Here is a 14,281-nt window from a genome sequence, read left to right on the forward strand (position 1 = left end):
GCATTTCTATCAAAAAGTAGGAGGTTATTAGGCTTGCTTCTCAGACTTGACTGCCTCCTGCTATTTCTGGCAGACGTGGGCATCGTCCTGTCTTCTCTGTAACTTGAACTACTGTACATTTCTCGCCAGCAATGCAGGGGTTATTTTCTGCAGTGCTCCCAGGGTATGGGCAATTACTTTCCTATTTAGCTGAGCTGAGAATCTTCCCTCATTGCCCTGAGTGTTGGTGTGTGTTACGTCAGTCACCCAACTATGTTTCTGTTTCTGATAGTACTGCAAGTTCTTTGCCTTGTGGTTTTGTGTATATGTGCGTTTCTTCATTTCCTTCCAGTCCTTGCATCATTCCTGTTTCTGTGGTAAGCCAGTCCTGTTTTGTGTGTACTGCGGTGTGTCTTGTGTTCAGTACACCTCTCCTGTGTCCTGACAGGGAGAGTAAGGCTAGAGATATTCCGCCACGGGGGAGGAGGTGGGAGATCTGTCAGTTCTCGGAGAATCGCGGAAAATCGCGATTTGAACCCAGCGAGCGGTAAATCGCTATTATTCTCCGCTCATGGACGTCGGGGCTGTGCTTTCCATAGCAACGCTATGGACAGGCAGCCTTAGTCCTGAGGTGAAGACCACAGGACCGTTCTTGTCAGGACTCCTACCCAGCTTCTAGGTAGGGCCCTTCCCATTTTCCCGTTAAGCCTAGGGCGAGTTTTCCTATCTTATATTGCCAGGTTGGTGTCACCTATCCTAGCTTGCACTTGGTGTAGCTTAGCGCTTGTTCCTGCTCATAGGTCTGTCTGTTTCACAGTGCCTTGCTTCAGTACCTCTGTCCATCGGGGTCAACAGCCAACCACACTGGTTCTGGTCCAAGCCAAGCTGGCTGGTTGGCACGGTGGGCACACACTCGCCCCATAACAGAGGTAGCACAGAGGGGATAGAAGTGCAGAGACAAACTACTATCAGATGTTAGTGTGATCTTACCAGATCACGCAGCCGATGCTACTCTGACACTGTCCCCTTTAATTGGACATTACCATAACTGCTCATTTTCATGTCCATTTGACACTGCATTGTAGAGACTGCCCAGTTGTCAACTTATTCATTTACATACTGGACATCAAAGCTAATGGGTTTGATATAGGTACAAAGGGGGCACTTTCAGAAAAAAAGCTCATCTGGAATCAGGGGTCAGGAACACATTAAGGTATGCTGGCATTTTTTTTCACTTTTAAGGACACAGCTGGTCCTTTTCAAAAACTAAGATAGGAACAGCAGGTAGAAAATAAATAGCACTATAGTTCCTGCAACCACAATGTATTGGAAGGGATTCATTTTGGCCAGGGTGTTACACTTTGTCTAATACCACTCTACCTCCACCTTTCTCTTGCAGTCACAGAATTGCATCTCCCTCCCTTTCCACCAATAGTCAAAGCAGTACCTCCTGACTCCCCCCAGGTTCAGTAGTCATCACACTGCTTCCCTCACTAGTAACTTCTGTATTCCCCCTGTAGTCACATCAGTGCCACCATATTCTTACCTCCTGCAATGTGTCCTTTACTGGCAAGCAGTTTCACTACAGAGGAAAGGGGATCTCTGCAGAGATTGATGCAGGAGACACACAGAGTCCTCATTACCTGACAGCTGTTTGTGCTTTTTTTGTGGCTCTCTGCGGGGAGTGATGCAGCCAGCTATTGTCAGACGCAGCCGCACTCCATGCAGTGGGCATTAGGAGAAAGTTCCCAGTTGCTGAATGGATAGATGGCTCGAAGGATGACCTGGTCATGAGGGCCAATTTTCTGGTCGCCATAACAACCTGTCCACCAGTTTTGTCCTGCCCTCAGAATGGGGATTGATGTCAGTGAATTTTAAAGCTTTGTAGAATAAACAGGAGAGACCTAAGTAAGCGGAAACACACAATAAATACACGGGGCAGCTATTCTGGGGCAACCAAGGCATCTTAGACTTTGTGCCTTAAACTCAAGAAGTCCCCAGAGGGCTCACAATCGCTGAATGTTCTGCTCAGCCATAGAGAACGGTGCAGCTGATGACACCATTGTCATTGTCACTGCAGGGATTGACGGAAGAAGAGCCGCATGTGATGGCTTTCTTTCACAGCAGGCACAGAGCTGCTATCTCACAACAGCTCTGTGACAACACTGGAACCCAGACCGGTAAAAGAAAACGCTGAACCCCTGGGATATTCTTAAACCACTGGACCACCAGGGCTGCTACTAAACTACTGGACCACCAGAGGTAATATTATAGACAAGTCACCAGTGACAATACAGTGATCCCTCAAGTTACAGCGGCCTCAGGATACAGGATTTCCAATCATGGTCTTTCCTGGGCCCTTATAACTTGAAACCAGATTCAACATACAATGTCACAGACAGTCCGGACCTGCACTTCGCTGGGAAACCTAGCCAATCAGCATAGACGTTTCACTGGTAAAACACTGTATTAATGAAGTGCCTGCACTGACTGGCAGTCCAGCAGCGCCTCTCGAGAGTACAGTACCGCGCAGTACTACATGTTCTATACTGCCCTTTACCTGTGCCAGGCTGAACAGCTCCTTTGGACACCAGGTGAGGATGGTTCCATGTTATTTTTCTAGTACATTGTGTTCTTTTAAAGAGGTTCTCTTTCCAATTTTTAACTGATGACCTTTCTTCTGGATAGGTCATCAGTAGTGGATGGATGGTGGTCCACCACTTGGGACCCCCATCCATCAGCTGATCGTCCGGCCTGCTGTCCACTGCAGCAGGCCGAATGTTGTCATCAGTAATCACTGAGGAAGTGCCAGCTCCAGCTTCACTCCCATTTAAATAAATAGGACAGCCATGCTGCTATGGCACTTTCTGCTTCTTTGTTGGTCATGGCGTCATATCCAGTCCTGACCGGCAGAGAAGCAGGAAGTGCTGTAGTAGTGCAGCCATCCTACTGATTTCAAAGGGAGTGAAGACGGTGATGGCACTTCCTCCCATGTCCACTGATGACAATGTCTCACCCGTTGTACTGGAGTGTGGGCTGGATGATCAGCTGATAGACTGGGGTCCAGAGCTGCAGACCTCCATCCATCAATTACTGATGACCTATTCAGATGATAGGTCATCAATTAAAGGGCTGACTACTCCTTTAACCCTTTCCAATCCACTGTCTGACGTCTAAAGATATTCTGATTGAAGGCTGTACAGCTTCAATGTCGGAAGACATCCGGCAGGGTATTCTTACTGTAGATTACTGTCCGCTCTGTTGTCGGGGGCCTCTCTGGCATGTCACATACCGCAGTACTAGCTCTGGCCAGCAGATGGTGCCATTGTATAATGGCAGAAAGAGAAACACCCTAGGAAACCCTGAAGCCAAAACTGGATTGCAAATGGTTAATACAGAAAGTGATTTACAGATTCTGTATTAGTTATTGGCTTAATATTTTTTAGGCTGGATTCACACGAACGTATATCGGCTCGGTTTTCATGCCGAGCCGATATACGTCGTCATCATCTGCAGGGGGGGAGGATGGAAGAGCCAGGAGCAGGAACTGAGCTCCCGCCCCCTCTCTGCCTCCTCTCCGCCCCTCTGCACTATTTGCAATGGGGAGAGATGGGACGGGGGCGGGGGCTAATTCTCGTAACTTAGCCCCACCCCCTTTCATTGCAAATAGTGCAGAGGGGGCGGGAGCTCAGTTTCTGCTCCTGGCTCTTCCATTTCCCCCCCTGCAGATGAGGACGACGTATATCGGCTCGGCGTGAAAACCGAGCCGATATACGTTCGTGTGAATCCAGCCTAAAGAATATTAAGCCGATAACTAATACAGACAAAGCAAGTCCTTACATATAACAATGTAAAGCTGCTCGAATCTGTAAATCACTTTCTGTATTAACCATTTGCAATCCAGTTTTGGCTTCAGGGTTTCCTAGGGGGCTTTCTCTTTCTGCCATTATACAATGGCGCCATCTGCTGACCGAGCCGATATACGTTCGTGTGAATCCAGCCTTAATCTTTTTCTATTATTTTTGGTTGCCATTTTGAGACTTAAGAACCAATTACCATAGTCTATACCGTTAGCGTTCCAACATACAATATATACCAGAGCTAATTAATATTGTATGTTGAGGGACCAGTGTAGTAAAATCACCAGTTCTATTATTACAGAGCTTGTTGATCTTTGTACCTTAAAAACCAGCAAACGAAGACCTGTGTCACATGAACATATTTGCTCGGTGATTTGCACATGCAATACGCAGTGAACAGAACCCATTGATTTCAATGGTTTCATTCACATTAGTGTATTTTGCACGCACATTTTGTTTGCACAAAAGAAATGCAGCAAGCTCTATTTTTCCTGTGCATTTTTGCACCAAAATAGCACATATTGAACTAATTAAATTAATTACTCATTTCAATGAATAGGAGCATGGTTGTGTGTCTTTTTGCATGTGCAAATGTGCACAATTGCGCTTGCAAGAAGTACAGTAAAACGTACATACGTGTGCAAATACGCAACACCCATTGCACAAATGCGTGCTCAAGACATTAGGGACAGGTCACATCAGCATTGGAGGTTTCATTCAGAACCTCTATCTCTGAATTATGCTAAAAAACAGGATGAAATAGTGCTGCATGCTGTGCTACTTCGTCCTGTCAAATCCTGTAAAATGCCAGACGGAAACCAAACGGATTCCATTCTAGTCAATGGTGTGCATTCAGCACCACTTGGTTCTGTCATATGATGGTCCTGCTCCCACAATGAAGTAAAGAATGGAACCCTAAAGTGGTGATGTGAAGGATAAGCTGAGGTTTATCCTGGAGGTGTGTCTGGTAGCCTGCACACACTAGAAATGCTGTTTATGAGTCTATTATGACTCTTTCAGCAGTTCAAAATCAGTACAGTAAAAAAAAAAATCACAGTAGTTCTAGTGATGACATCCAACACCTATTACAAAATGAAATGCATGGTATGCCAATATTACATATCAATGTTCAGCTTATTAGAGCACATTTATTACTCATTAATAGTTGATTGGCTGGGGTCCGTCGCTCAGGATCCCAATTGATCAGCTGAGTGTACACCCGCTAACAGCGCTACAATTCCACAGGGGTCTAAGCGGAAGAGCATTAGGCCTCATGTCCACAAGGAAATTCGGGCCCGCACGGATTTCCCGTGCAGAATCCCGCAGCGGGTCCCTCCTGGCCCGCAGACAATAAGCCAAGAAAAAGATTATACTTACCTGTTCGGACGCTGCGGGTCTCCCCTCCGTCGCGGCCAGATCTTGTTTCTTCTGCCCAGTGAATGTGCTCGGCACGCCGCAGCGTGACGCATGCATGCACCGTGCATACTTTTCTTTTTTTAAAACTCCTACTTTCCTGCGGTCCCATGGCAGAGCATAACAATAGCTGTGGGTGTGCCGCGGGACCAGGCAACTTCCATTGGCTTCAATTGAAGCCGCGGGAAGCTGTCCATGCGGGAAAACCACACAAAATGGAGCATGCTGCGGGTCCTTTCCCATGCGTGTGATCCACACGCCAGGGAAAAATGATATCCACAGGTATTTAATTCCCTATGGGCACAGATCACACGTGTGGGAGACCCGCGAGGATTTACTAATTCTATTTTCCCCATGGATATTGGGCCTTAGGGCTTATTCAGACAGGCGTATATCGGTTGGGTTTTCACGCCCGGCCGATATGCGCTGTCCCTCTCTGCAAGAGGGAGAGGCGGGACGGGACGGCAGCTAGTGCACTGAGCTCTCGCCCCCTCTTCTCCCCTCGCAGCTGTGCAACGGGAGGGGGAGGGACGGGGGCGGGACTTAGAAGGGCGTTTTTGACAGGATTTTTAAGGCACTCCACCATTGCAATGGGCGATGTAGTGTGTCAAAAACGTGCTAAACACCTGAAAGTAGGACATGCAACGTTTGTTTTAGCATGTTTTAAAAAAATCTTTGCTAAAACGCTCGTCTGAGAAGCCCTATTGAAATGAATGGAGGCTCAGTACAGCATTTTTAACAGGCGTTTCAAAAAGCCTGTGTAAGGGTGCCCACCCACTAGCGTTTTTTTACTGCGAAATTCGCAGCGTTTTTTTTTTTTCTGCAGGGGTGTTTGGGCTATGGGACATGCAAAGCTAAAATCGCGATTGCGCAAAATCGCGATATCGCGGTAAATCGCGATTTTGCGCGATCGCGATTTTTACATTACAAGTCCCATAGACCCCCTGCAGAAAAAAAAAACCTGCGAATTTCGCAGTGAAAAAAAACGCCAGTGGGTGGGCGCCCTAAGAGTGGTCTAAGGCTTTCCCCAAGAGTTGCAGCAGTGTTTTTTTTCCATGTAACTCACCCACACTCAAACACTCCATAAGAAGTGGTCGCTGACAACTTTTCTTGCGGACCAATTTTTAATATTAGGTCTATTACAAATTGCAAGCTCTCTAAGGCCATATTCACATGAGTGCATGAGTATTAGCGCATGAGTGTAGCGGTTGTGCGCATCGCCATATTTTACTGTGCTTTTTTTGCATGCAAGGCATGTGAATTTGCACACGGCAAAAAAATATGCACCAAGTGAAATGGCTAATTAGTCTGAGTTCCAGTTTGTGTTCTTTTTCCTGTGCAATTAGGCAGTATTTCACATGGCTCCTAGCATATTTTGAGTGCATTTGCATTTCCCTCTTGACTTTAATGTGGACTTTTAGTGCACAGGAAAATAGAGCATGATGTATGTTTTGTGCAACCAAAATGTGCAGAAAAAATACTCGTGAATGTGAATGAACCCATTAAAATCAGTGGGTTCTATTCTCTGCATATTGCATATGCAAATTTGTGCACATATATATACCTGTGTGAATCTGGCCAAAGGTACAAAAAAATGTTTATGGGCCCTTTATATTACTGGCCCGCCAGAGAAGGTGATAAATTGCCACAGGCTCATTGCATCCAAACAGCAATTGGCAAACTGAACCAGGTATATACAAACCAATTGGCTCGCTGCCACTTAGGGTGCGGGCAGATGAGCGTAGGCGTATTTACGTTCGCACGAGCGCAACGTATAATCGCCCGAGCGATCGTTTTTCACCGATCACGACCAGAGCTAGAAAGCGTATCTTCGTTTGTTCCTACTTTGCAAACGGTCTTTTCGGCGATCGAATATGCGTTGGCGCGTATTTCGGTCGCATATGTTCCGTTTTTTTTCGAATTGCCGTTTTTACGCGCCGTAAAATCGCCCATGTGAACGAATACATTCGAAACCATTGCCTCAGATGGTCACGTATATACGTTTGGTCGCAAAAACGCGCCGTTTATGCGCTCGTCTGCCCGCACCCTTATACAGGAGGGTACACATCCATTTAAGTGGAAGAACTGATGCAAGGACGCATGAACGCCAGGCTGTTTGGTATATGTGTTAGGCTGGATTCACACGAACGTATATCGGCTCGGTTTTCACGCCGAGCCAATACACGTCGTCCTCATCTGCAGGGGGAGGAGGATGGAAGAGCCAGGAGCAGGAACTGAGCTCCCGCCCCTCTGCACTATTTGCAATGAAAGGAGGCGGGACATGGGCGGGGCTAAGTTCTGAGCATTAGCCATGCCCCTGTCCCGCCTCTTCCCATTGCAAATAGTGCAGAGGGGCGGAGAGGAGGCAAAGAGGGGGCGGGAGCTCAGTTCCTGCTCCTGGCTCTTCCATCCTCCCCCCCCCCCTGCAGATGAGGACGATGTATATCGGCTTGGCGTGAAAACCGAGCCGATATACGTTCGTGTGAATCCAAACTAAGTCTTATTTCTCTATCAAAACCTTTTAAGTCAGGCACTGGCGTCACGTTCACCTAATTTCCCTAGTCGTTCATATCCTGTTGTTTACTTTCATTTGTGCACAAGATTACATAGAGCGCGCTGCACTCATCGGACTGTGATACTGATCCTCAGCCACCACTTAAAAACCACTTAGAGTGCTGGCCTCTTTCCGCTTGTCACACGTTGCAAATAAACAGGACGATTATTGCCTGAATTGTCAGTTTCCAGTGAGAATTTGGATGACAATTGCCTGGTGTTAAGTACTCTTAGAGTACCTTCACACCGGCAATTGTGATATCGGGCTGAGAAATCTGTCCCGATATAACGCTTGTCAATGTGCGTTTTATTCGCAAATACAAGGCGTTTTTCATGCAAAAACCTCTCACATCACTTTTATGAAATTCCGATCCTCTGTCGCTTATTTCATGTGTGTCAGAGGATCGGCAAGTGTTTCCCATTGATTTCAATAGGAAACATCACATTGCGCTCGCATGCACATCACACGACATGGAATGTGTTCGACTGTCCCATTGAAAACAATCGGAGGTGTATTCCGAGGGATGCAAAAACATAGGACATGCAGCGGTTTCTTTACCTTGCAGCAGGTGTGAGGGAAAAAATAAAAATCGCTCATGTGTATGACTCCATTCAAAAGAATGGAGTTCATATTCGCACGAGTCTTGTATTTCTCGCAACGCACAAGACTCGTGTGAGATTCATGCTTGTGGGCTCCTGCACACTGGCGATCGTGATATCCCTGCGTTTCCTAACGCACATGTCAATAGGACTTTCTAATGTTAAAAATGTATCGTACGAAAATTGCAAGTTTGTGCTTTGCGATTTTTGTGCGATGCGTTATTACATTAGAAAGTCCTTATGACATTTGCATTTTAAAAAATGCCAGTGTTCAGGAGCCGTCAAAAAATCGTGGCAAAGCTGCATTGCTGTTATGTAATTCCAAAAGGAATTAGCATTTTCTCGTCCACTCACACGGCTGCATCGCGTGAAAAGGATGCTGCAGTGGCAGAATGGCTCTATTTAGCTTAAACAGCTAAATAGGATGAGCTGTCTTATTCACCGAGCGCCAGATCCATGTAAACTCCCCCCCCCTCCCTTTTTTTTCAGCTCCCATAGGAATCTATGGGAGCTCCCTACAATTTTCATCAAAAGATAGATCATGGCCTGTCTTTTGACACTGCAAGGAAAAATTATGGCTGAAATGAATGCATTGGAATTAGAGATGAGCGAACGTACTCGTAATGAGTACTTACGCACCCGAGTACCGCCATTTTCGAGTACTTCAGTACTCGCGCGTAAAGATTCGGGGGCCGCCGGGGGGCGGGGAGAGGCGCGGCGGTGCGGGGGGTAGCAGCGGGGAACAGGGGGGAGCCCTCTCTCTCTCCCTCTCCCCCCCACTCCCCGCCGCAACCCCCCGCGCCGCCACGGCGCCCCCCGAATTTTTTCGCCCGAGTACGGAAGTACTCGAAAATCGCGGTATTCGGGCGAAAAAGGGGCGGGGCCGAGCACGTTCGCTCATCTCTAATTGGAATCCAATGGTTTACATGGTTGCAATTTTCCGGCAATGTTTTCTCGCGTCTAATAGCTGCGAGAAAACGCTCATCTGAAAGAGGCCTTAAGAATATGCAATAACAATGATAGACTCCAGCACCAAAGATAAAACTAAAATGTCATGCTTTATTAATAAAGATTTTTGAGCACTCATGGTATGCAGACCATAAAAACACCACTTTGATGCATTTATAACTCAGTTCAAGTCCCTAATCATAACAGAGGAGAGATGTTAACACTAGAGATGAGCGAACTTACTCGTTTAGGGCGTTTTTGCACTCGAGCACCGCATTTTCCGAGTAACTGACTACTTGGACGAAAAGATTCGGGGGGCGGCGTGGTGGAGCGGGGGGTAGCAGTGGGGAACAGAGGGGAGCTCTCTCTCTCTCCCCCCCTACCCTCTGCAACACCCCGCTCACCCCCGGCGCCCCACAAATCTTTTTGTCCAAGTAGTCAGTTACTTGGAAAATGCGGTGCTCGAGTGCAAAAACACCCGAAACGAGTAAGTTCGCTCATCTCTAGTTAACACCTTTCTTATGATTAAAGGGATATTCCAAGACTTTAACTACTGATGATTTATCCTCAGGATAGGTCTCCAATCGTTGGTTGTTGGGGACCTGCTGCTTGAGATCCCCGCTAATTAGTTGTGGCGAGTGCAGCGATCAGGAAATAGTCAGCACCGGAAGTGTAATAGCCAGCTTCACTTCCATTGAAATCTATGGGTGCCCTGCCTCCTAATTCCAGCTTCTCATTGTGGTTAAGTCCAGATGAGCGCAGTACATAGCTCGTCCTAAAAAAACTGAGATGTATAACCCGTGCTAAGTGTCAGTTTTTCCCAATGTAGTCACCAGAGCTTTCTGGAAGAGCCCTTTACCCATTTGGGCATTGAGCCAGCGTACTGTAGTGCCCTGAAACCTTCTGTTCTCAAGAACAGTAGCACCAGATGGGGGAGGTCATTGCTCACTAACTCCAATTCTATATTAATAATGCACCATCTGTAGAATGAGGACTCATACACTGGGCAATATTACAGTGATCCGTTAATCTGCATATGTCCAGAATCCCCCTAAAGAAGTGGAGATGTTTTGAGCTACCAGCATTGTAAGCGAGCTTCCAGCAATGCAGGGGTCAGTCTGGCTAGAACGGTCACTGACAACTCAGCCAAAAACAGAACACTTCAGTGTTCAGAAAGCATGTTTGAAGCGTGCCAGTGAACATATACCCTAGAGGTATACAACTGTCTGAACATACAGCTGCATACATCTGTCACTGACTCCCTGCAATCCCTTTATATCAAACAGCGCCTATCAATACAGTTGAAGTAAAGGCACCTCTAGATAGAACGGCCAAGCCAAATCTGTGCTGGAAGGGCACTATTTTAGCAGATGATTTGGATAATGAAAGTGTAAGTCAGGAAATGCGTATACAATATATGCTGCTGACATGTATGCGGAATGTACATTAAGGCATAACGTAAACAAGTCAGTGGTCTCTGGTGATGGATATCAGCCCTGGGAAGGGTAGTGACACGGCAGTGGCAACTTTTTGGCCAGTAACCTGTCACTGGCATTTTGAGGCCCTATAAGCAGGTTATTATGATTTTTTTTTAATTGAGGTAGATTGACTAATGGTGGTACTGATGATGGCATTACTCAGGCGAGCCATGTTGGGGGGGCACTGTTTTAGGGTGCTCTCTGGATGATTGTGTTAATGAGGACAGTCTAGTTCTAGTGAGAAATGTCCGCAGTCGGGGCAGGAAGTATCCCTGCTGCATGCACAGTTTTCCTGATGACAAGTATTGAAAGTTGACAACTATCTGTTCACTGGGCGGCTACAGAGGTAACCCAGATACGGTAGTTCCCACAAGTATGGTGACTACTTTCAGTGTGCAGGAAGATATGGCAGAAGTGTCGCATATATTCTGAATGGCATTTAGGGGCAGTTTTTACCACTTCTCCAAATGCCTCTCATGTATAGAAGGACAAGCAGACCAAATAATATCACTGCCGCCCAGAGTATGACCCGCATTGGGAAATGCATCATGGATTTGATTGGCTACTAAAGGCAACAGCAACACTTCACCGCACATTTTGTTTTATTATTCAAACTGCTATTACTACTTCACTGCTTTTTCCATGAAAAAGCACAAAACATGTAGTAGAAAGCAGAAAATATAGAGAAATCCAAGTGTACAAATATTAGTAGCAGTTGTACAACACATAGAATTCATCACAATGTATCAGAGGTAGATTCTAATCTGGGTAACTACAACTTCCAATATGCATTGCCGGTCAAGAGCTTAAACTACATGTACCATCATCCATTACAACTGCAATGGACTACAAATCCCATGATGCATAAGTAAAGTCCAAAAAATTAAAGCGGATTAAGTCACGAAAATTCTCTTATGATTTTTAAAGCGTTATTTGCCCAATTACAAGGAGTACGTCGTGTTTCAATAACCAGAATTCCGTAAACAAGGTAGCGGGGAAAACTACATTTCCCGGCATTCTCTGATGTTTCCAAGGCGATCGCATTCTACTTCCCGGCAAATGAAGATGGCGCATGCGCGTACGGATGGGTTCACTGGCATGGACTACAGTTCCCGGCATCCCTTACTTCTCCTGTGAGAGGCCCAGCGGGGAGGACTCCATGTCCCAACATGCTCCGCGGCACTAAGGGAGAGGGGGCGGTGCCAGCAGCGGGCGGAGGCGGCTCAGAGGCACTCAGCGCAGAGACACGGAGGAGGAGAGGGGAGAGCGGCGCTGAGACCGGGGGATACATCGGAGAGACAGCCACAGCGCCAGATAGACCTCCTCGAGGAATAGACGGTGCATACGCGGACGGAGTGGCGCGGCAGAAGACCGGGGCTGTCTGACTTCACTAGGGGACTGCCTGGAGACGGAAGCACAGCCGCAGTCAAAGAGATCCGGCGCACACCGGGACACGCAGGGGCTTCTGCGCTGAGCCAGCGGCCGCTGGGGAGTCCGGAGAGCGCCCGCAGCTGAGGCTGCCTCTCCCGTCACCTCCCCCGGGGAATATCCGCTTACTGAGGCCCCGGGGACTGCACGGCCCCGTGATGATGTGACCATGCTGAGCGTGCCCGGACCTGGATCAGCCATGAGCGGCCGAGAGCAGCCGGAGCCGGCAGGGAGCGGTCAGTGTGGGCACCGGGCAGAGGGACACGGGTGGGGGAGCGGCTGGTGCCAGGGGGTTATCCCGGGGCATGTGTGTGCGGCCCCCGGGAAGGATGACGACTCAGTAGTGAGCGGCGGAGGGGGAATTCTCGGGGGTCCTGCAGGAGACAGTCTCTGCACTCTCCCTACCCCGGGGGGGGTCTCGTCGGCACTCACCACTGCCGTCTCTTGTTTCCTCCGCCGCCACATTCCCCTTCTGTCTGCTGTGCCAGCCAGCGTAGGCCTCGGTGCCCATGATCTGCTGGGACTTGTAGCCTGCAGCCAGAGGTCAGTGAACTTGCTGGCACTGCCAGGCTCCCTCCGCCGGGCATCATCACCCACCTACATAGTACTCTCTAACATAAGGGATGACACCATATCCCGCCTGGTATCTCCCCTCCCCCTCGCTTCTAATTAAAAGGTGCCATTCTACCCTGGGAGAGGTGGAGGAGGGGCGGGGGTCAGGGGACATATGTCCCAGCTCAGGTGACACGCATTGTCTCTGCTTTCTCCCTTAACCCCTTTGCTTCTTAAGTGGTGGTCAGAACAATGGTCGCCTGTATGTGTGCGGCCATGTTATTCCTTCGCACTTGGAGCAGATACCCAGTCCTGTCTCCGTGACATGTCCATCCTCTTATTATCTGCAGGCTGTAGATATGTGTAATTTATTACATAGTGGCATGGGGTCAGGGAATAGTTGTGTGTGCGCCGCGGCTGCGGGGGTGGAGGTGGCCCTTTAGGGTGCAGCGTGTCCAGCTGGCGGCACAGACCCCACGTCCCTCCTGTGGGATATGCTGTGTATTATTTTTGGTGTGTATTATATAAAATGTGTGTCCTAGGCAAAAACAATGACACTGGGAGCGCAGCAGCCAATCAGGGGGAGGGGGCGGGGCCTGGGAAAATATCACACATATATACATATTTACATTTACACAGTAGTCTGGAGGAGCTGGAGGTGGCAGAGAGAAGGGAGCAGGGCAAGTTAGACGTAAGTGCACGCTCAGCGTCCTTCCTCCCGGTCAGGTTCTTATATTCCCATTATCTGCTATTATGGGGAGGATTGCCGGGAGCAATATTTTAGTCCTGATGTATCTGTGTACTGAGTATACATGAGATGACTGGTTTCTGGCTCTGTGTGCTGCTGATCATTGTATTGTACATTGGGACAAGTTCTCCGTTGGACCCCCTGCTATGTAATCCTCCCTGTGCACACAGCCCCTCACTTGCACATTCATATATGGCTTTTCTGGTGGTTACCTATAGATCCCCTATATGGTTGCGTAAAACCTCAGGGAGTTTGGAAACTAGTCCAGTTTTATTTTCTGGTGAGGTGTAAAGTGGCAGATATTTTAGTAGTCATACAGTAGAATTTCCTCTTGCTGTCTAGCAGGCATAATTATATACTTTATATATAAGGTTAAATATGTAGCGATCTCAGTTGGAGATTCCGTGTTCCAGACTAATATGTATCTAGCTGTGGATTCTAAGTGCAGCACATGAAGCCTTTGTGTGATACAAGGGTTGTATATGTGCCAGTGACTGGTACAATGGGCAGTCTGGCCACTGCTGCTAGTGGTTGGTTCTTAGGCTAGGCCACTTGGTCAGCTGGGGATATCATTGGTCTAGTCCAGGAGCATCTAGCGTTTGATCTTGTCCTCCTCGCTGGCTCGCAGTGCTAGTGATTGGGGAATGCAGTCTTGTGTGCTGTTGCGTGATAGCAGTAGTTCTGGGGGCAAGATCCCATTTAGTATTGTTATTGGCCACTCA

At 47.8% G+C, this 14,281-nt stretch overlaps 1 protein-coding gene across 3 annotated transcripts in view; it reads left to right on the plus strand.

Annotated features, from left to right (window-relative positions):
• AHDC1 (AT-hook DNA binding motif containing 1) overlaps positions 1 to 14,281 on the plus strand; it is a 127,296-nt gene that overhangs the window by 14,284 nt on the left and 98,731 nt on the right. For 2 of the 3 annotated variants that reach the window (XM_066572753.1, XM_066572719.1), the window contains exon 1: positions 12,036 to 12,495. The exons of the other annotated variant lie outside the window; for it this stretch is intronic. Coding sequence is in view for 1 of the 2 variants with exons in the window: in XM_066572719.1 (XP_066428816.1) it covers positions 12,429 to 12,495 (67 nt within the window). In the remaining variant the exon portion in view is untranslated. Of the gene's footprint in view, positions 1 to 12,035; positions 12,496 to 14,281 lie in introns of those variants that run through there. 3 annotated transcript variants of the gene reach the window in all.

Source organism: Eleutherodactylus coqui, chromosome 1, assembly GCF_035609145.1.
Source record: "Eleutherodactylus coqui strain aEleCoq1 chromosome 1, aEleCoq1.hap1, whole genome shotgun sequence".
NCBI lineage: Eukaryota > Metazoa > Chordata > Amphibia > Anura > Eleutherodactylidae > Eleutherodactylus > Eleutherodactylus coqui.